Here is a 20883-nt window from a genome sequence, read left to right on the forward strand (position 1 = left end):
TGCAGGTGTCGAATGGATGTGTGAGTAAAATTTTGGGCAGGTATTACGAAACTGGCTCCATCAGACCCAGGGCAATCGGAGGTAGTAAACCAAGAGTAGCGACTCCAGAAGTTGTAAGCAAAATAGCGCAATATAAACGAGAGTGCCCCTCCATCTTTGCGTGGGAGATTCGAGACAGATTACTATCAGAGGGGGTCTGTACCAACGATAATATACCCAGTGTAAGTTCATGAAAAAAATCTTCCTATCTGTTGTGTTCAGTGCCTGGTAGCTGTAGCGAGCCTCTGCTTCCTTTGTTTTGATATCAAATGAGAGGATAGTAGTTCACATCATTTGCATGTGGCAGGGTCAGACAATTTTTTGCATAAAGATCTTGTTAATGCCTTAAACATCCGGGTTTTCCTTTACGTCTGCTCCATCAGGAATTCACATATATGCAAGACTAAAACAAGAAAAATCTCTATGGGTTTATTAATGGAATCTGGTAAATCGCAATACAAAGCGATCAGTCTATGATAGCTGCTTTACTCAGTCAAATTATTATCACATAATCTCTTTAATTATGTCCAGGTTAAATCAATCCATAGCCCTGATGCAGAGGAGTGTGGTGATACTGAACTGAAGTCTTGTTATAAGAGTGCTGCACACTACCATTTTGTTTAATGTTGGTTGCCTTTCAGGTATCATCAATAAACAGAGTTCTACGCAACCTGGCTAGCGAAAAGCAACAGATGGGTGCAGATGGGATGTATGACAAGCTAAGAATGCTGAATGGGCAGACAGGGACATGGGGCACGCGACCCGGATGGTACCCCGGTACGTCGGTGCCAGGACAGCCTACGCAAGGTAAGGCAGATCCCAGTCAGATGCGCTTCTGGGCTTTGCAAAGCTTGTCAACAAAAGGGCGCCTCTCCACACAGCCTCGTCTGAGCTCTCCGATGTCAAGCAAAGGCGAGCATGGACGTTGATTATCTGCGCTGTGAATTTCCCCACAGAAAAATATGTCAAAGTGAGGTTCACTACATCCCTGAGGCTTTTAAAAAGGCAGCGGTTTTTGCAATGTCCCCCCAATGTATCCCTGTTGAAATGAATATTTTACCCCTTTCCAAGAAACCTACTTACTGTTATAGCAAAATCTCCCATTTAAATGCACCGAGAACCACCCTCTTGTAGGAGTATGACAAGTTAGCTCGCTGACAGACTGCGAGGTAAACATGATTGTATCATATTGCGCTTTACTGTAATTGACAAATTATGTGACTGTGAGTAGAACGCATATGGAATGATGGGGAAATAAATGCAGGTATGCGGCGCACCTACAGTATAAGGAAGCGTTGGGGCTGATTAGCTGATTGGTTTCCAGTTTGGTTCTTAAATTTTGCATTCAGAATCCTGCTTTTCGGTAAAAAAGTGTCAGTGAAATAGCAATGCGGACCTGGCGTATGTGGGGGAGGCGCCTGAGCTATTGATTTGATCTTTCACCTTGTATCAGCCTATTAATTAGAGTTTCTGCTCAACATCCAAGCTAGCTTTTTGTGTGAGCGTCTCTAAACCCAGAGAGATTGGCCACACTGTAAGGTAACTATCTCTGTGGGGTTGATTATTGTCCCTCCTCAGTGGACCTGAAACAACTTTGTAAATATAGGAACCTGTTTATCCTGAAGATTAATAGGTATTTGTTGTAGGAATGACAAGGGGATAATATAAAGGATAATGGGATGGTCTGTTACATACTTAAGATGGTTAATGGCTCCTTTTTGAATACAGTCTCTGTTCAGGCTCAGACCTTTCCCTAGCTGTGGTCAGTTCTTTAGAAGAGGTGTCTATCCAACAACCTGCTTTTTGTTTTCCCCCCGCAAGAAAAAAAAATCAGTAACAGTATGCGGAATATTTGGTACAAAGGATGTTTCTGTCACACGCAAGAATTTGTTATGGGAACAATTCTGTCGCTATGTAATTGCTCATTAGAGATCGTTTTGTTTCTCATTAAGGCGACATGAATAAGCGTCTAGTTGAAGGAGACAGCTGTAGAAATGTTCCACAGGAGACCTCTGGACACGATATGGCACCGCTTGCCAATTAGACATGTCAGTTTTAAGAGAAGAAAACAATCCATGAAGGACACTAGAAAGATAGAGAGCAAAGCTCTCGCCTTTTTTGTCTAATATCATCTCCTTCTTTGGAACTGGGAGAGTCCTAATGATCGCCCAGTCCCTGGCTAGCTCAGAGAGAACTCAGCCGAAGTAATGGGTCCCGCACATTTACCTGTGGGCTCAAACTTTCCCAGACAGCCTTTAGTGTTCCCGGTTTGTCAGGAGATAGAAAGGGCATTAGAGAGTAACCGAGGCTTGCCCTGGGAAGGGAAGGCTAACTAGCGTCCGAGTGCCCTTAATCACTCCCTTAGCCCTGGGGCTGCCTTGTTCCTGCACGGCCTGGCCCTTTGCTTTTGCGGAGGGGGAATGTGGATAAAGGAGCCAACCGTGGCCAACCTATACTTTAGGCGGAAGGGGCAGGGGTGGGGGAGCGATCTCGTTTTGGGTGCCTGTAGGTGAAATGTTTCGAGTTTAACCTCCTCAGTCTTTGGATTCTAGATGAGCTGTAGAATTATATATAGAACTCTGCATCTATATGTGCAACCTAATCCATATGCCTGTAGCTAAACTGGCTCGCTATAGCTAACTCATATGATATACGTATAGAATCTACCCTGTGTATAGACAGCTGTCTAAAATGTCTCTGTGTAACCTGTATGCATACAAGTGTCATCTGCCCTGTGTCGCTGTCGCTGTTTGGAGACATCTAAGCTGATGTCTAGCCAACTTACAGACCCGGGTCCCACACTGAGTGGTATTCTCCGTGGGTTTTGACTAGTCATTGCTGGTTTCATAATTCATTTGAATTATTTAGCTGGGTGAAGGTTGGATTTGATCAGGGTGGAGCCCCCACCCAAGGCTGTGTCCCCTCTCCATAGTACCCAGTCAGGCGGAAGGGGCAGGGGTGGGGGAGCGATCTCGTTTTGGGTGCCTGTAGGTGAAATGTTTCGAGTTTAACCTCCTCAGTCTTTAGGATCTTTCTCTCCCCCCCCCTTTTTTTCTTGTTAAATCAAATTACAGGTTGTTCAGAGCCCCGTATTGTATCAACTAAAATGAGTGTCATTTTCGTCAATAGAATTCAAAATTGTTCAGGCACTTTTTTCCTCTCTCTGGGTTTTAGAAAACGTGTTAAATGTAGAGATCAGTGCGGGATGCGAAGCTACACCCATGTGTCAGAGCAGCACTCCGAACAGTGAAACCTCTCCGCATCCAGACAGACTTGAGAGTCTGGGTTTGTTGCTAACTCAGAGATCACCTCCCCCAACCCTGCACTAGAGAGCCCCGGTTAGCTTCTTCCAAACACCCCCTTTGCCCAAGCCCGACATCGGTGGGGATGGGGGGAAACAGACTCGCTGCTTTCCAAAGCGGGTGGGTTTGTAACTGGCCAGAGGCTGATGCGGCCGGGTGTCGAGCGTTGCTTGCAATGGTTATATAATGCGTGTTGTGGGGCAGTTGGGATGTCTTTGTCTCATTGTGTTTGTTAGACTCTTTCCCCCCCTGCGTTGGAGAATTAGCGTTGGGATTGTTGGCGTTGTGTGACATGTATTAGTGGATTTTGGCTTGTTTCTCGCATAGCCTCCCTCCCCCAAAATGTGCCAGGGTTAAAGAGACGCACTAGCCATCAGTCCGAGCTCTAGCAATGGAGAGAGAGTAAAAAATAAAATCAAGCAAAACATTCCCATGCGCATCCAGTTTGGAGCACACCAGCCTTGGACCTTGGAGCGAGGGAGAGGCAGGCTGGGGGCGGGGGAGTTACAGACACTCAAAGCAATTGCATCACAAAATTAAAATGAATAAAATGGATTTCCTCTGGAATATTCATGCTGGCGCTAATGTTTTTTCCTTGCAGGGCTATGTTCCTGGGTTTTAAGAGTCCATTACTCAGAAAGCATAAGGCAAGGTTAGGTCTCAGAGGGGGACAAATATGGTCTCAATCTGATAAACGCCATGCAGCAGTGAATAAAATAATGGATACATGAGGGCTGACAGAACAAAAAGAGACATCTCTATCCGGGAGAAATTCTCCAGTGATTTAGTGGGTTTAGGGATCACGGAGACACTGTTTCTTATCTTCCCCCCTCCTTATAAGACTAAAGCCTTCTATAGGATTTAGACACTTTCTCTTTCAACAGATGCTACAATGTTTTGATCCCAGCTCTGCAGCTGAAAGGTGCCGCAATTGGTTTGCTATCTTTTTTTGCTTGTTTTCCGCCTCACTGATTAAGACACTAAGAAACTAAGGAATGATTTTATTTCCCAGAGTCTTTTTTCTTCTTCTTCCAGGAAACAAATCCTACAGCCAGCGTCAGATGGTCTAGCTATAGGATAATGGGACGCACATTCACTCGCTTTCTTACGGATTAGGTCTAGAAGGTGGAACAGCCGATTGAGAACGTTTCTAAAAAGGCCCCTTTTAAAAGAAGACATCTTAATTGTCTGACACTTTAAAAAAATCATATTTGTTATTCCATGGCGAACCTTTAGTTCGATCAACAGTGTTTTAAAAGCACAAGTTTGGAAAAGGAAGCGAACCAAAGAGAAACTTCCCAGGGGTTGCAAGAAAAGCTGTTTTAAGACAGTAAAAAGCGCTTCATTAAAGCTTTAGAAGGGATGGTTGGCTCCGAATATATATATATATATAATATCATTCAATTTTTAAGTTTAAGATTGAGAAACTACAGTTTATTGTTGCAAGATCGAGCAGTATATTCAGTGATCTGGCTGTAACCTCTCTTTTTGTACAAGGCTTGCACATGAAGGAGTCTGTACATTAATAACTGCTGACAAATTACACGGGCACTGGTTTTTGATCACTAACCAGCTTAAATGAAACTAATGTGCGATATAGCCTTTTAAATGAACAAGCCACTGCCGCCAGGGCTCGGATCGGTTCTACCACACGTAACTTCAGGTGGCTAGAAATAAACCAGAAAGAAAGGGATTGATTTTTAAAAAATAGTATTTGAAGACATCACTAGAGCTTTGTGAAAGAAACAGAGCCGGGTATGCAGTGAAAATGCCTTTTACAAGGACGCCTTCCCTAGCGCATTCCAGCGTCCAAGAATTTCAGAATCTCCCCTGTAGTTGTGAGGGTTGCAAGTTTGGTTTCTTCTTCGGTAAACAAGAGTCGGTTTAAAAGTTTGGCTAGGAAAATGCTTCTGCTCCTTAAGAAGCAGGGGGAACTAACAGAGCAGCCGAGAAGCCTTTCTAAACGCACCCCCCTCCCCAAATAAAACCTAGGGTGTGAACACACAAGTCCTTGCTTGGGAAACACTTAAAAAGTCGCCCAGCAACTTTCACTAGTAAATAAAAACAGACCCTTGTGCTCTAATATGTTAGTTGAAGCTTATCTAATCTTAGCTAAGTAGTTTTCTCTCTTTCTGGTGTTGAGTAAACAGGCTCAGTGTATAGAGATATCCTATTCACAAGTTTAGGGGTGTTCTTTCTTTCTCTTCTCCTATAGAAAGTAAAAATCCTAACTAGCATTGAGTAGCCCAGCCCAGGGGACAGTGATTAATGATAGTAGTGCATAAAGGTTAACATACTTCACTGAAAAGTCTGTTGACTGGGATCCTTGTGATACAATGTGGACCACTGCACGCCTCAAGAGAATCTTTTTGTTGTCCGCCCTGATTGTGTCCTCAAAATTCTGCCCACGAAAGTTTGCCAACCCTCCTGCCCCAAGAGTTTAATAGTTTCCCTTACTCTGCTGGCATTGTGTACTGGTGAAAAGCAGCCCTTTTCTATTCAAGTGTTGGTGGTCATCTCAATAGATCTACAAACGCCCATATGGTGACCACTGTAGATGAATCCAACTGTTTAAATGGGGAAGAAAGTTTGGGTTTTAAAACATTTCAAAGTGTTTGAAAAGATCCTACCAGATTCTGTCACAATTCGCTTAAAGCTTTGAAGGCTGTGCCTATTGTTAGCTGATTATAAATGATATTACTTTAAAGTTGATTTCCCACAATATTTAAAGGATGTAACAGGAGTGTTGCCATTTATTTTGTAGCATAACTTTTAAAGCAAATTAGTATAAGTAGCCCCTGCCTCCCTTAGTCCAGCTTTCATTTAGCAACATCAAAATGTCTTGAAAAATATGCTCTGAAAAGAGAGGGAGAGTTAATTTAGTGACAACTTCTCTGTCTTAACAGAAATGTCCATTCCTTTTGCAAACCTTTCTGGGTGTCTGCAGACACTTTGAAAGACAGCTAGACCAAGTGCACATCTTTCCGTCCTACAGAAATGTGAAAACAATAAAATTTCCCCTTGTTTAATGATAGAAATTACATTAAAAGTGGTGGAAGTCCCCTAATTAAAAATGTACCACTTAAATGATATGCCAAATGTTCAGCTGCAGAATAGCATATTTAGCTAGTTAGTGAACTCGCTACTATTTCTTTTAAAATTACATGTTAAATTTTTAAAAGAAATCTTACTTTTCTCTGGTGCAACACATTACAAAGAATGGACAGTCCTTTTATCTAAATATAAAATTCCATTTTCAGCAATTATAGCCTGTTCTTGGTGATGATATAATTACAGCTGTGCTCAGTAATAGGTGTCAAGGCAATGCACACTCATACAATAGTTGAATAAAACTGCAGAACAATGCAGGCACTTCTAAATTCACAACCTTTAAAATGAAATTGACTGTGCAGAATTCAAATAAAAACTGGATAAATATTTTTTAAAAAAGATTACAAGCTTGGTTTGGTTTCTTAATAGCATTTTCTACAAACCTATCAACATCTAATTGATTAGATAGGAATTACTGATTATAGATAATCTGAAATACTGAACAGCACCATTTTAAATATAGCAATAGGTAAATAAATTCTGCAGCGAAAGGAGACTGGCATGGGTTTTTAGTAAAGATTCAATATGAAGAATGATTTTCACTGGAAATGATTTTTATGCCTGTTTTATTCCAGAGTAAAAAAGGAAAATATAATTATATCACAGTGAGTTTTTATATTTAATATTTATGCCAAGACTGGAAAATAAAATGCTATTATATAACTTATGTCATCAGTGAGCTATTACTTTGACACTTTAAGTGTGTTTAAGAAAAGATGTCAGCAAACATGGCTGACCCAGTTTATTATTGTATATTGCAACTATAGGAAACTGGTAGTTGGGCTAAATTTGTTTTAATTTTCCGTTGTGGTTGTTGCAGATGGCTGTCCACAACAGGAAGGAGGAGGTGAAAACACAAACTCCATCAGCTCTAATGGAGAAGATTCAGATGAGGCCCAGATGAGACTTCAGCTGAAAAGAAAGCTGCAGAGAAATAGGACATCCTTTACCCAAGAGCAAATTGAAGCCCTTGAGAAAGGTGAGTGACATTTTCAAACTCCTAAAATAGGAGAGAAAAACAAAATGCATGCCGGTTATGTTCATAGCTAAATGGAAGTGGGGCATTCACAGACATTATATACATAGATAGAAAGGTACATAAAATCTATGCCTCCCACCCTTCTGTTTTTTTCCCCCATCATGCTTCAGAGGGTTATTTATATGCATTTTTATGGCATTCATCATTGTAGTATCTGAACAGCTGTAAAAAGTTTGATTTTTAAAGAAAAATATGTAAGAATGCATAAAGATTATCCCGGGCACAATACAATTCTATTCACAGCTCCCCACCAATCCCCTCATTAAAAACATACCAATCTTCCCAAAGTCACAGGGCACACTGTGCATGCTGGCTGAACGAGAGTTATGGAACTCCCAACTGCTGTTCACCCATCCTTGCTACAGGTCACACTGTGACATGCCCAGAGGGTTTGGAGCGAGGGCCTCATGACCACAAAGATCCTGCACTGGCAGCAAACAGCTGTGTGCCAAGCCACTTGCTGGTGAGAGACTCACTTGCTGCTTTGAGTCCCCTCTGACCAGGGTCCTGGAACCCTAACACTCCCTGAAAAATATTCACATTTGACCCAGTCCCACAAATCCTTACCCATGTGATCTCAGTGGGGATACCTATGTGAGTATGGCACAATTATTGCCCCATTACTAGCCTACACAAATTTCAACTTCACTTTTACATGACTGTCCTGTAGAATATATAGAGCATGGGAAATGCTAAGAAATAACCTGACGTTTCAAATCTAGCTATGTTAAGTCATTAAAAAAAAGTTTTTAGAACTAATGTGACATTGTTTCTTTTTTTCAGAATTTGAGAGAACCCATTATCCTGATGTGTTTGCCAGGGAGAGACTAGCTGCCAAAATAGACCTACCTGAAGCAAGAATACAGGTACTCAAATTCTTGTGCCCTTAAATTTTTTTATGACTGACTTTTCAAGGTACAAGGAAGCCACTGATCTTGATCAAACATCTGTCCATCTCCAGCTTTGTGAGCATAAACAACAGACATAGGGTTGACTTATACTTAATGGATTGTTATGCTCCAAGGAGGCTGTATGTTAGCATGTGCCATGACATGTAATGAATGATTTGGGACCATGTAGGTATAATCTTGCCTATGTAATAATTTAAAAAAACCCTTTATTTTCAGGTGTGGTTTTCCAACAGGAGGGCAAAATGGAGAAGGGAAGAAAAACTGAGGAATCAGAGAAGACAAGCCAGCAACACACCCAGCCATATTCCCATCAGCAGTAGTTTCAGCACAAGTGTCTACCAACCAATCCCGCAACCTACCACACCTGGTAATCTAAGACATATATTCAGATTAATTCATCCTTTTAGGGAACTAAAACATAATCCTCTGACTATATATAACAAATGTTATCGAAGCTTAAACTAATGTGTTCATCTCCTATTTGTCTATTTTATTATAGTTTCCTCTTTCACATCAGGTTCAATGTTGGGCAGAACAGACACTGCGCTAACAAACACATACAGTGCTCTGCCACCCATGCCTAGCTTCACAATGGCTAACAACCTGCCTATGCAAGTAAGTAATATAATAAGTTGTCTATCAGATAAGTGATGAATGCCCAGATCCTCAACTTTGTGTGCCAAAAGGTCCCTCAGAAGTCAGTGGAGCTTGGAGTGTGTCAGGAATGTAAAGGCAGGCCCTCAGTACGAATTAAGGAAGAGATTTTGAAAGGCACAAAGGGCAGTTAGGGATCCCAGCTCTCAGTGCAAGTGAATAGACGCTGAGTGTATAACACACCTGTGTGTCTTTGAAAATATTTCCCCTACAGACCTAGCAGAAACAAAAAGGGAAGAGCAGCAATAACAATTAGTGGAGTGAAGAGAAATTTAAAAGACTAAAATTATATAGTTTGGAAAGGAGAGGAGTGGGGAGGGTTTAGTTATATAAAATAATGAATGGTATTGTGTGGAGAAGGCCAATTACACTCAAAATTAAAAGGCAATAAATTTAACATGAAGAAATTAAAATAACTGTTTAAGAAAAAGATGATTAACTTGTGGGACTCCTCGCTGCAGTATTATTGAGGCAAACAACTTAGTAAATTGCTAAAAGGATTAGATTTTTACTGCTCAGGTGATATGGCTTTGGGCACATTAGGAACATCTGAGAAAGAAAGATGTGAATGGCACCTGCAATTATGCTAGCTAAGTTAAGATTCCAAGAGCTGTTGATCCTCATGTTTGAAAGCATATAGTGATCACCAGAAGGGTTCGGAAGGAATCTACTCCTCTGGGGACTCCTCTATAGTCCTTTCAGGTGCAAAATATAACTTTTTTAATGGGGGGAGAGGGGGAGGCTGGGCATTGTAATGGTACTGGCCAGTTGTGAGGGTTTTATAGCTTTGTCTGAAGCATATAGCATTGATCAGTGTGGCAGACAGGATATTAGATAAGATGGGCAAAAGAGCTATTCCAGTGTACTAATTACTATGTTACTAATTGCTCAGAATCAGCCAAACAAAGTTGGTGCTGCAGGCAGAATCCCTCAAACTTGTAGAACAATGGAACAGTTAGATTGTTATTTATTGATATTTGAGGCCTTTGGTGCAATTCATGTCAGTCAGAAAGTGGATGGCAAAATGTATGCCAGAGATACATGTTGGGAGTGCAGGAGACCCTCTTAAACTTCATTCCTCCTTTGGCTTGCCATTTATTACAGAGGTAAAATAATTTTAGGCACCTAACTCCCTTAGCCCCCTTTGAAAATCCCAGCCTAAATATTCATTGCTGAGAGATAACTGTATAATTCATAAAGGTGATGTCTGAAATGAATTTTTAAGTGAATTGTGCATGGTCAGCCTTAATCAATGACAGTGTATGTTCTACCAGGCATATTTTGTAGTGTGTAGATAGTGTGTATGTATGTAAGAAATATTAGCTTGTGTGGTACAAGGTTTTGTTGTCATGAGTTTGGGGCCAATTTCAGTTGTTTTGAGTAGGGCCCTACCAAATTCATGGTCCATTTTGGTCAATTTCACAGTCATAGGATTTTAAAAACAGTAAATTTCATGATTTCAGCTATATAAATCTGAAATTTCATGGTGTTGTAATTGTAGGGGTCCTGACCCAAAAGAGGAGTTGTGGGGGGTCACAAGGTTATTGTAGGGATAGCGCTGTGTTCAGAGCTGGGCAGCTGGGTGGCTGCTGGCTGGGAGCTCAGCTCTGAAAGCAGAGCCGCCACTAACAGCAATACAGAAGTAAGTCAATCTATCTGTACATGCAAATATCATGAGGCCTATTCTCCTCTGCATAAACAACAACAAGGCCAGCATTTCATGCTTGGGTGCTGAATGTTAGGGATCTAAATCCGTATTTAGGCACTTAGATAAAATGGCCTGATTTTCAGATACGCTGAGCACCCTCAGCTCCTATTGACTTTAATAAGAGTGGTGACTGACCAACACCTCTGAAAAGAGACCACTCATTTAAGGACCTAAATATGGATTTAGAAGACTAACTTCGGCTTGTTTGTGCTTATGCAAAAGAGGCTAGGTCCTATGAAACTTCTGTGTGGTGGTAGATACCAATAGATGAAATGGAGGCTTCAAATCATTTTAAATTAATAGATTTGTAACATTATTTTGTCCTTTCCTCCCCACAGCCCCCAGTACCCAGCCAGACCTCCTCCTACTCTTGCATGCTGCCCACTAGTCCGTCAGTGAATGGGCGGAGCTATGATACGTACACACCTCCTCACATGCAGACACACATGAACAGCCAGCCAATGGGCACCTCTGGAACCACTTCAACAGGTAAGTGTCCATTAATTTCTTCTATGAAGATAAATTTCCCATAGTTTGGTTTCACCAGTATTCTACCTTGTCTTTCTTTTAGACTAATATTCATTTGGTGCTAACCATCTGGCTGCCAAAAGGTCCAAACCTGTTACCATTGGCTTAAATAACAGCAGAATTTGACCAAAGGCCAAAATGTAAAACCTTCCTTGGCTTTTGAGGTGTCCATTGAAATCTTATTTTAAGTTACAACCGAGAGGAGGGACAAAAACTGGTTGCTTAAAGGAAGTGTCCTAATGAAGGTGCAAGAGAATTTTTCTCAGGATGGCCCTGATCATATCAAACAAGTAGGCATGCAATTAACTTTATTACTGTGTGTAGTCCCATTGACTGTAATGGGATTGCTACTCATAGTAGTAAAGTTAATCATGTGTGTAAGTGTTTGTAGAATTGGGGCCTACATTTGCAGATGCGGTGGGGCAGAGTTTTAAGACATGAGGGTGTCTATCAGGCTGATCTCTTGTAGAGGCTTCAGTGTATTTATAATAAGGGAAACTAACTGAAATGAATGAACAAACCATCTGTTGTAAACAGGAGCAAATTAGACACATTTCTGAGAATAAAAAGACTTTGATAGTGAAAACTTTTATACGTTTTGGGCCAGATTCTCAGCTGGTGTAAATAAGCTGAGAATTTGGCTTATTTTTATCTTATGAAATGAAAATTTATTGGTAATAACAATTCAATTCTATAAAAACAACGAGGAGTCCGGTGGCACCTTAAAGACTAGCAGATTTATTTGGGCATAAGCTTTTGTGGGTAAAAAAGTGGGTTTAAAGTGCCACCAGACTCCTTGTTGTTTTTGTGGATACAGACTAACATGGCTACCCCTCTGATACTTAATTCAATTCTATTTGTTCAGAGGACTTTTAAAACATACAAACAAATCCTAAGATTCTGTAAGTTGGTAGGTTGATTTAATACTTTCCAGAATACAAGAACAACTCTTTAAAACTGTAAAGCAGAAAAATGTGTTGTATGTAGAAAAGCTAAAACATATATTTCACACTCATTTTTCAGGTCTTATTTCACCTGGCGTGTCAGTTCCAGTTCAAGTTCCAGGCAGTGAACCTGATATGTCTCAATACTGGCCAAGATTACAGTAAAACATGTGTTAATTCTGTAAATGACTATATGGACAACAGTTGGATGTTCAGCAGTATTTTATAAAGGAAGAATGGCTTCTGTACTGCAACTGTGCCCTATTCTGTAACACATGGAAAAGACTTTAACATGGACCTTTGTACACTGAAGGCATTATATCAGTTGGAACAAATCTTCATTTTGGTATCCAAACTTTTATTCATTTTGGTGTATTATTTGTAAATGGGCATTTGTATGTTATAATGGAAAAAAAAGAACAATGTAGACTGGATGGATGTTTGATCTGTGTTGGTCATGAAGTTGTTTTAAAAAAAAAAGAGGAAGCCATGATCAACAAGCTTTGCCACGAATTTAAGAGTTTTATCAAGATATATCGAATACTTCTACCAATCTGTTTATAGATTATGGACTGATGTTCCAAGTTTGTATCATTCCATTGCATATAATTAAACCTGGAACAATACGCACTAGATTTATGTAAGAAAAATATCTGTTGGTATTTCCAAAGGTTGTTAACAGATGAAGCTTATGTGCAAACAAGGGGTAAGAGAGAACTTCAATGAAGAAAAGAGTTTGATAGATAAAAGGTAGATTGTGTCTTCGATATAATCCAATTTGTTTTATGTCAAAATGTAAGTATTTGTCTTCCCTAGAAATCTCCCAGAATGATTTCTATAATAAAGTTAATTTCATTTATATTTGACAAGAATATTCTATAGATGTTTTATACACATTTTCATGCATCATACATTTCTTTTTTGGTCGGCAAAAGTTAATTGTTCTTAGATATAGTTGTACTATTGTTCACAGTCCAATCATTTTTGTGCATCTAGAATTCATTCCTAACCAATTAAAAGTGCTTGCAAGAGTTTTAAACTTAAGTGTTTTGAAGTTGTTCACAACTACATATCAAAATTAACCATTGTTGATTGTAAAAACCATGCCAAAGCCTTTGTATTTCCTTTATTATACTATTTTCTTTTTAACCTTATAGTGTGGTGTTGCAAATTTTGTTACCCTATTAGGTTAACATTATATATTGACTGAATGTTAGTTTGAATTTATTTTCAATTTTCAATATTGGAGGTCCTCAAAGAAATACCTTTATAGATGTTATGACTCAAGCATGCTGTAATTTGGGTTGAAAAGATTATAAATTCATCTAAAGTCAGATCTATACAAAATCAGCTTATATAACAGTATTTCTGAAGGAGGAAAACGTTTTCCAATCTGCATAGAGATTTATAATTAAGTGCTAAATGAACTCAACAATATAGCAGAATTTTCAATGGGGACTGTGCTTTGGGGGCTACTGCTCAGGCCAGTATTTGGGTTCTTTTTATATATATATATTATATATATTATATGTTCTTGGCTATAAACAATTATTTCATTTAGGATGTTTTTAAAAAGCAGCTGTGTTTGTAACGAAAGCAAAGTTCTTTTGGAAAGCTAATACCAGCCCTTTATACCTCCACACAGCATAATCTTTATGTAATTTTCCACTGAACCTATAACCTGGTTAATATCTCAACATGCTTTATGTGAGGGTTGCTAATGTGGATGTGGGTGGAGAGCGGCATGTCAAGAAATCATGAGAGAAGACAAATCAACAGGCAACAACAATGCGAACTGTGACTGGCTAGCGAAAGCTAAAAGCCTTTAGTTATTGGCAGCTAAATCTAAACATTCCCACATCTATGAAACTGCTTCATTGTAGTCCAGTTGTTACTTGCAGTGCTGCAATGAAGAACAGATCTGATGCTTAAAAAAAACCCACCTCCCAATTCACAGCGAGTTTGGAGACTGTTATATTTTGTGGGCTGTGCAATCCAGCACATAAGTAGATACAGAAAACACTTTGCTGTAAACTTAAACTAACAGAAATTGTGGTGCTGAGTGAATCACTACACCATTGACAGGATTAAAGGCATCTAAACACACACTCCTTTAGGATATTGATATGTTCCATTCAAAGCACAAGATGATTTTTAATAAAAGAAAATTAAAAACCTGACAGGAGCAGAAATGTATGAAAGCTAAACAACATTAGATTAAATCTTCCTTTTTTACTGATATTTGTCTATTACAGTTAATAGTTGTAATTGCACAGAAATTACCAGCTATAAAATATTGATTTAAAAGGGAGATTTTTCATTTAAAAATTCTATCATTTATACATTTCTGATGGCTACAGTTATTGTTTTTATATATGGACAGCTGCATACTAAATACAGAATAAATTGAATCTTTGCATATAACAATATACACAGTTTCTGTGTGTGTGTGTGTGTGTGTGTGTGTATACAGATACACACACACACACGGTATCTTCATTAGTAGGGCTAAATCAAATTACTACGACTATAAATGCTCGCTCCAGCACCTATAATTAATTGTGCATGGGATTTATTATGGGAGGTCAAATGAAGACTTTGTGGAGTCCCCTTTCAAAAGACAACCTGTGTGTATATGGTGTGTTTAATATTAGCTAGCCACACAGATTTGTGTGTGTATTATGTAATATATATACATTCTAGGTGAAAGCCCATCCTGTCGTACAGGCGTACTTTGTAAAGTGTAAAAAAGCTGAAAATGGCTGAGAACTTAAAAATTGGATGGTAATAGACTGCAAAGGCCAGTGACGATTGAACCTGGTAATATTTTAAACAAAAAGCACTCTTAAACATGCTTGTAGCTGTTTCCATTGCATCACCATTGACTCACCAGGAATTCTAGGCTTCAGAGTAACAACCCTGGAATCGCTCTCTCTCTCTCTCTATACATAATATGAGAGATGGAGACATAGGGGGAAATAATTGCCATTTTGCAGTTCCAAATGCCAGCACATGGATATCTCACTAGCACATATAGTCTAATTCTCTTCTCACACAGGTTTTTGCACAAGTGTGTAGCACCATTGGCAATACTCCTGATAGATGCAAGTATGAGCTCAGATGTATATCCTATATATGCTGTAAAACTATCTCTGTCTCTATTAATATACAGGGCCAGCTCTCGGCACCAGCATTCCAAGCGTGTGCTTGGGGGCGGCACTTTTCAAGGGGCAGCATTCGGTTCTGTTGTTGTTGTTGCTGCGGTGGCGGCACTCCGGCCCCGTTTTTTTTGCTTGGGGGCGGCAAAAAACCTGGAGCCGGCCCTATTAATATAAGGTCACCACGGAAGTAGAAACTGAACTGTAATGTGTTCTATATGGACAGTGCGCACGCGCGCACACACACACACACACTCTCTCTCTCTCTCTGAATGTGGCACTTATTGGAGTGAGAGTTTGGTTAACTATAGCACGGAGGCAACATTTCTGGCTCACTGGCTGGTTTTCCTGTCCCTGTAGTTGGCGGGGAGGGCACTGGGGAAAGTCCCTGGCTGCTGCACATTAGGGAGAAGTTAGGACAGTTGGTCCCTGAGCACTGCTTGCCTGGAAGGGCTCTTACGCTCTGTGCCAGGAGGCATTATGAGTTATAGCGTTGCTGTGGAGTGCACTAGAGGACATGTGTCTAGAATCCTGTCAAGACCCTCTTCCCTAGGATGGGTGGGGGAGTGAATACAACCTCTCAGAATGTGTGAGCACTAATGCCAGTTCCTGGTTACTTGCTCAAGGGCAGGCTGGACCTCAAAGCAACCCAAGTATCTAACTGGGCACAGAAAGCTTTCCCAGTATTTCAGAGAGAGAGAGAGAGAGAGAGTGACAGACAGTGAGAGAAAATGTGAGAACTATGTGCTTCTTTACCAGGAACCAATAGGAAAAAGGAACTGACAAATAGTGCATAAATTAAAATCTTCAGTGTGCTCTGAAGAGCATCTAATGATCATTTTCATTATCCTTAATGAAGCCAAAATTTCACTTTACCCTTCTACAAATGTATTAGCCAAGAAGATTGAAATCTAATATAAAGCATCACTCAGTGTCACTCAGATATTTCTGTTAGCCTGATCCAGTTCCCATTGAAATGACTGAGAGTTTAGCCATTGATTCTAATAGGAGTATGCCTTTTCTGTGCATTGGCTTAACCTCCCCCGTATTTCGTTAGGCCATCTTACACTTCATTTATCAGACCATCCGGACAGCTCCCATGCCATTTCCCAGTTACAGGCTCAACAGGAATCCGTATGTGAACACTGGCTTACTAATACTGTATTTTGTATTTCAAATATTCTGTTCTAGCTATGATATTGACATCTACAAGTGATAAGCACAATAACCGAAACATTTTAATAAATAGGGTGTATATCTTTCAGGTCAGTGCCCTTTACAGACTATATACATAAGGGAATCACTTCTGAATCACACTGCTTAGCTGCTGCTTTTAATTGTTTCTAAAAGTGGCACATGAGTCAAATGGCACCTATTTAAATGAGCCAGGAAGTCATGTTGCAATCTGGACTGTAAAACCCACGGTGGAGGTGCAGGTGGGGAAGGGAATTCCGCCATTAATTTTTAACCATAATTTATTTATTTACAGGTAGAAGGCTAGCAAAATGATGCTGGATGATTTCGGATTGGTTTAATCCAATCAGTGTGCTATAAAGTACATTTTTCAGGAGGCAGAACTGTATTGTTGCAAACAACAGACTAGGACTGATAAAGAACTTGGTTAATTCTTATATCTATGCCCTCTCCTAGTAGCCAGAGCTCTCGGGATATTTTATTCTGATTGATTTATCATACATTATTATAATTGAATAAAATGTACTGTTTAATTTTTTCCAACAGCCACAAGCCTAGCTTTATTTTAAAGCTAAACTTCTCTCTGCATTTTCATGGTAGTATAAAATTCAATGGAAACACTTAAAAATGCCTTATTTATTTTGCCAGTTCACTGCCACTTGCCCTTAACAGCAACAGGAGTCAAGTACTGCTCCAAGTGCAGCTAAAGAGGCACTTCTGCTCCATCGCCAGCCGTGTTAGTGCTAATTCAGGCACACAAGGTCATAGCACCGCCTTTCACTTGTCCCTTTCTTAAAAAGAAAACTGCATTTTGCTCAGCCAGGCAATCTGGAAAGAAAGATTTTCATGACAATTGGCATTTCTGAGACTTCTCCTGGTGATGGCCCTTTTTTCAGAAAAGTGGCCTGGCAGGAAGGGATGTTTCATACCTTGTGAGTTTCAGATTGCTGGGCCAAAAGAAGTGGACAGAGTGCTTTTAAAGGACTCCTCATCAACAAGCAACCTGCTTGGTTAACGAACAGAAGCCTGCAAACCTGTTCCTAATTCAGTAGCTTTGGTTTTTAATCACAAATATAGGACCTCCATGGTGGGGATTTTTCTTAAAGAAGTGGAGGTCATGGCTCACGTGGGCAGGTGTGCAATGAGGTAATAATATGAGGTAGTAGAGTAGGAAAGCACAGCAGAATTGCTCCAACCTGATTGCTTAACTAAACTACTTTTTCCCAATTAATTATTTTATTTCCTTGAACTTTCAAGGTTTATTTTTTTTTCTTGTTGTCTATTTGTTTATTTCTATTGCAGAAATTCCCAGAGGCCCACTCAGGACTGGACCCCCATTGAACTAGGCACTGCTCAAACACATATGGAGAAACAGACCTTGCCAGAAGAATTTACAGTTTAAGGCCTTCATTCAGCCTGATCCATGTGGGTAGACCCCTGCATCTGTCAGGAGCTCCATTGACTTCAATAGGACTTGACACAGGTGTCTGGGCCCACACACACACACATTTCAAAATTGGGATCTAAATTTTGTGGGTTTGTTTTTCATTTAGAAGTGTAGGTATCTTGTTCCTATAGGAAAGATGCTAGAGTTTAGCTTCGAGTTTCTTACTCGAGTATTAGCAGGAAAGTCACCTGGCTCACACAAAGGCAGCTCACATAGTTTTGGCTAGTGTACATGGGTCCTAGTATGAAGTCTAGACACCCCACTCACTGGACACTGGCCTCAGAAGCTGCATTGCATCTGGGTCAAGTATTGAACAGAGGTTTTGTGAGAGCCCCAGCAAAGGTTCATTTTTTCAGGTGCCTGGCAGGAACTGTAGCTTGCATTAAATCCCCCAGCAGAGGTTGCAATTGCTTCCAGGCACCCAACAGGCTTCACGTAAATTCTAGCAGTTAAAAATTGTAAGGGTTATGAACTGTTGTTTTTCCTCCCTTGGGACATGTGAGCTCCGCCAGCTGCACCAGCAGAGTTTGCAAATTCCTTGACTCCTGACAACTTCTCTCATGCAACTTACAGGCTCCGTCGCCTGTCCTGTGTTGAAGCTGAAAAGTTCTGTGAACAGATTTAATGATACCTCACAGAAGTAATACATGGAAAAATTAAAGGGATCTGGCTGGCACAGAAACCAAATACTGCAAACATATTTATTTGTGCATGTTACAATTAATACCTAGTTTCTAACAAGTGAACATTTTAAAAATCACTCTTTGTCAGGTTTTGTGCTAAATGTTTACTTTTTGCTTTCCTCTCTGCTTGGACAATTAAAATAAGTGAAATCTGCTTCAGATTTTTAATTCTGCAATGTTTGTGTTTCAAACACTGCAGAGGAATGTTGGTGTGTTTTTAAAACCCCTTTTTTCAGAATTTGTTTTACATTTTGGAAACTGTCCTGTTTCAGGTTTTAGAAAAGCATGTCCTTGTTTTAATTTGGGCTGAATTTAACTTGACAACATTCCATTAAATAAGTTAAGGCCAAATTTGGCAGTCATTGCTTGAGCAAATCTCCTATTGGGCCTGATTTTTCTCTCTTATATTGGTTTTACACCAGACTAACTCAATTATTCCTGAGTTACAGCAGTGTAAGTAAGGCGAGATACAGGATCAATGCCTTCAATGGATGTTTTGTTTGAGCAAGGATTGCAGAGGAGCCCATTAAAATAGGGGCCCTGATCTCATAGCAGGATCTGCTGCATTACACCTGTGCATTGATTTAAATGCATTGCTTTAAATTATTTAAATTAGCATATGCAAAAGCAAGTTCAGGGCCAAGAACTACAGAAATGTAAAGCAAAGCCAAAGAGCTCAATCTCATTGAGGTCAAATACCTAAAACAAGCTTGAAGCTTTTTGGCCACTCTGTTTTTAAATTGTGAGTGGACAATTTTAAAAAAGAGAAAAGCTCCTTGTTTCCCTAAATCTCATAATTCAAAACCAGCTTGTTTGATTAATCTCAGACTTACTCTCTTCTGGTCTAAGACTAAGCCTATGAAACTTCAAGCAATACAAAGCCTTCAGGCTGGTTTACTCTGGTTTTGCTCCATGGTAACAGACCAGTTTTCAATATGGGAATGATCAGGATATTTATAATTTATACCTTTGCAGTTTTCCCAAGGTTGTGTTTGGAATAACTGTTATTTTAAATTAAATTTTAAGGTGGAACCTTGTTGGTTTGTGTGTTATCACGTATCAAATCTGAAGTAGTTTAATTCCCATTTTCCGGTGATAATAGCTATTGTTACATAAAATTGATTCAAGCTGCATCTTCAAAATTGCTTTACAAATTTCTTTACAAGCACATTTTTAAAAAGCTATAGTTTAATCTATCATCATATTCTCCTCACATTCCAAATACCTATATTTTGATAGCTTCAGCACAACATAAATTATATAAAGAATCCTTATTTGACATATTAAAGAGTCAACACTTTAAATTTCATTACTGCTTTCTTCACTGTTTGTCATAATTGTGTAAAGATCTGGTGGTAAGTTTGAATTGGGAATGCATTCAGCAGAGAGACTCTATTGTTTCTATGCTGATATGTTATATACCTAATATCAGCCTCAATGCAAGAAGTATGGTGGCTTCAGCTTGAAGCCCACTAAAAAGTAAGTGGCTCAATTTTTTATTTTTCTTAAAAATAACCTGAAAACAAAACACTAAACTCTACAATCCATAACAGCTGTTCAGGAAAGGAAAATACCTATCTAAACGGAAGTGTGAATCACTTTCATTCTCATAAAGACATCCTAGCCAAATCAACGCTAAGGAGCTAGAGGTGGTGTGCATAGTGGAGTCAGCAATGAATTATGGCAGTCTGTGAAGAAACAGAGTCCTTCAGGTCAAGAACCTGATATGCCTCCTGTAGTAAAAATATTTATCGGCAAATAAAGAGAGGCACAATCTAGTGGAATGTTTGTATACAAGGTTTGAAGGGTCATATACTAGACACATAAAAGTGAGTATGGAGAAATTTCATGGAGAGTTTAATGTTATGGCTCAATATTTTTATCCATTACTGCAAACAAAAATGAGAGATAAGAAGTCTATTTGTGGATCCAATGGAATGCTACATTACATCATACACACTATCAAATAGTAACATTGTTTTACTGGGTAAGCCAAGTCACTGACATATATTATTGTAACTGATACAATATTTTGGAAGAAAAGAGAGGAGAAATTTTACTACATGTTTTTGCCTTAGGTGAACACTATACATGTGTATACTATAAAACTTATTTCACACAGCAGGTTCAGTGAATCAGAAAAACAAACAAAGAAAAAAACATTT

At 39.4% G+C, this 20883-nt stretch overlaps 2 protein-coding genes across 26 annotated transcripts in view; one reads left to right on the forward strand and one right to left on the reverse strand.

Moving 5' to 3' along the window:
• PAX6 (paired box 6) overlaps window positions 1-13390 on the forward strand; it is a 31199-nt gene extending 17809 nt beyond the window's left edge. For 12 of the 25 annotated variants that reach the window (XM_065592494.1, XM_065592496.1, XM_065592485.1 and 9 more), the window contains 8 exons: window positions 6-221; window positions 681-846; window positions 7273-7431; window positions 8275-8357; window positions 8619-8769; window positions 8902-9017; window positions 11103-11253; window positions 12316-13390. In XM_065592494.1, the coding sequence (XP_065448566.1) occupies window positions 6-221; window positions 681-846; window positions 7273-7431; window positions 8275-8357; window positions 8619-8769; window positions 8902-9017; window positions 11103-11253; window positions 12316-12401 (1128 nt within the window). In that variant the 3' untranslated portion in view covers window positions 12402-13390. The remainder of the gene's footprint in view (window positions 1-5; window positions 222-680; window positions 847-7272; window positions 7432-8274; window positions 8358-8618; window positions 8770-8901; window positions 9018-11102; window positions 11254-12315) is intronic. The other 13 variants (XM_065592490.1, XM_065592491.1, XM_065592498.1 and 10 more) reach the window with 3 other exon arrangements.
• Window positions 1-20883, reverse strand: part of LOC135983075 (uncharacterized) — a 123223-nt gene that overhangs the window by 86955 nt on the left and 15385 nt on the right. The window lies entirely within an intron of this gene.

Source organism: Chrysemys picta, chromosome 4 (genome assembly GCF_011386835.1).
Source record: "Chrysemys picta bellii isolate R12L10 chromosome 4, ASM1138683v2, whole genome shotgun sequence".
Lineage (NCBI taxonomy): Eukaryota > Metazoa > Chordata > Testudines > Emydidae > Chrysemys > Chrysemys picta.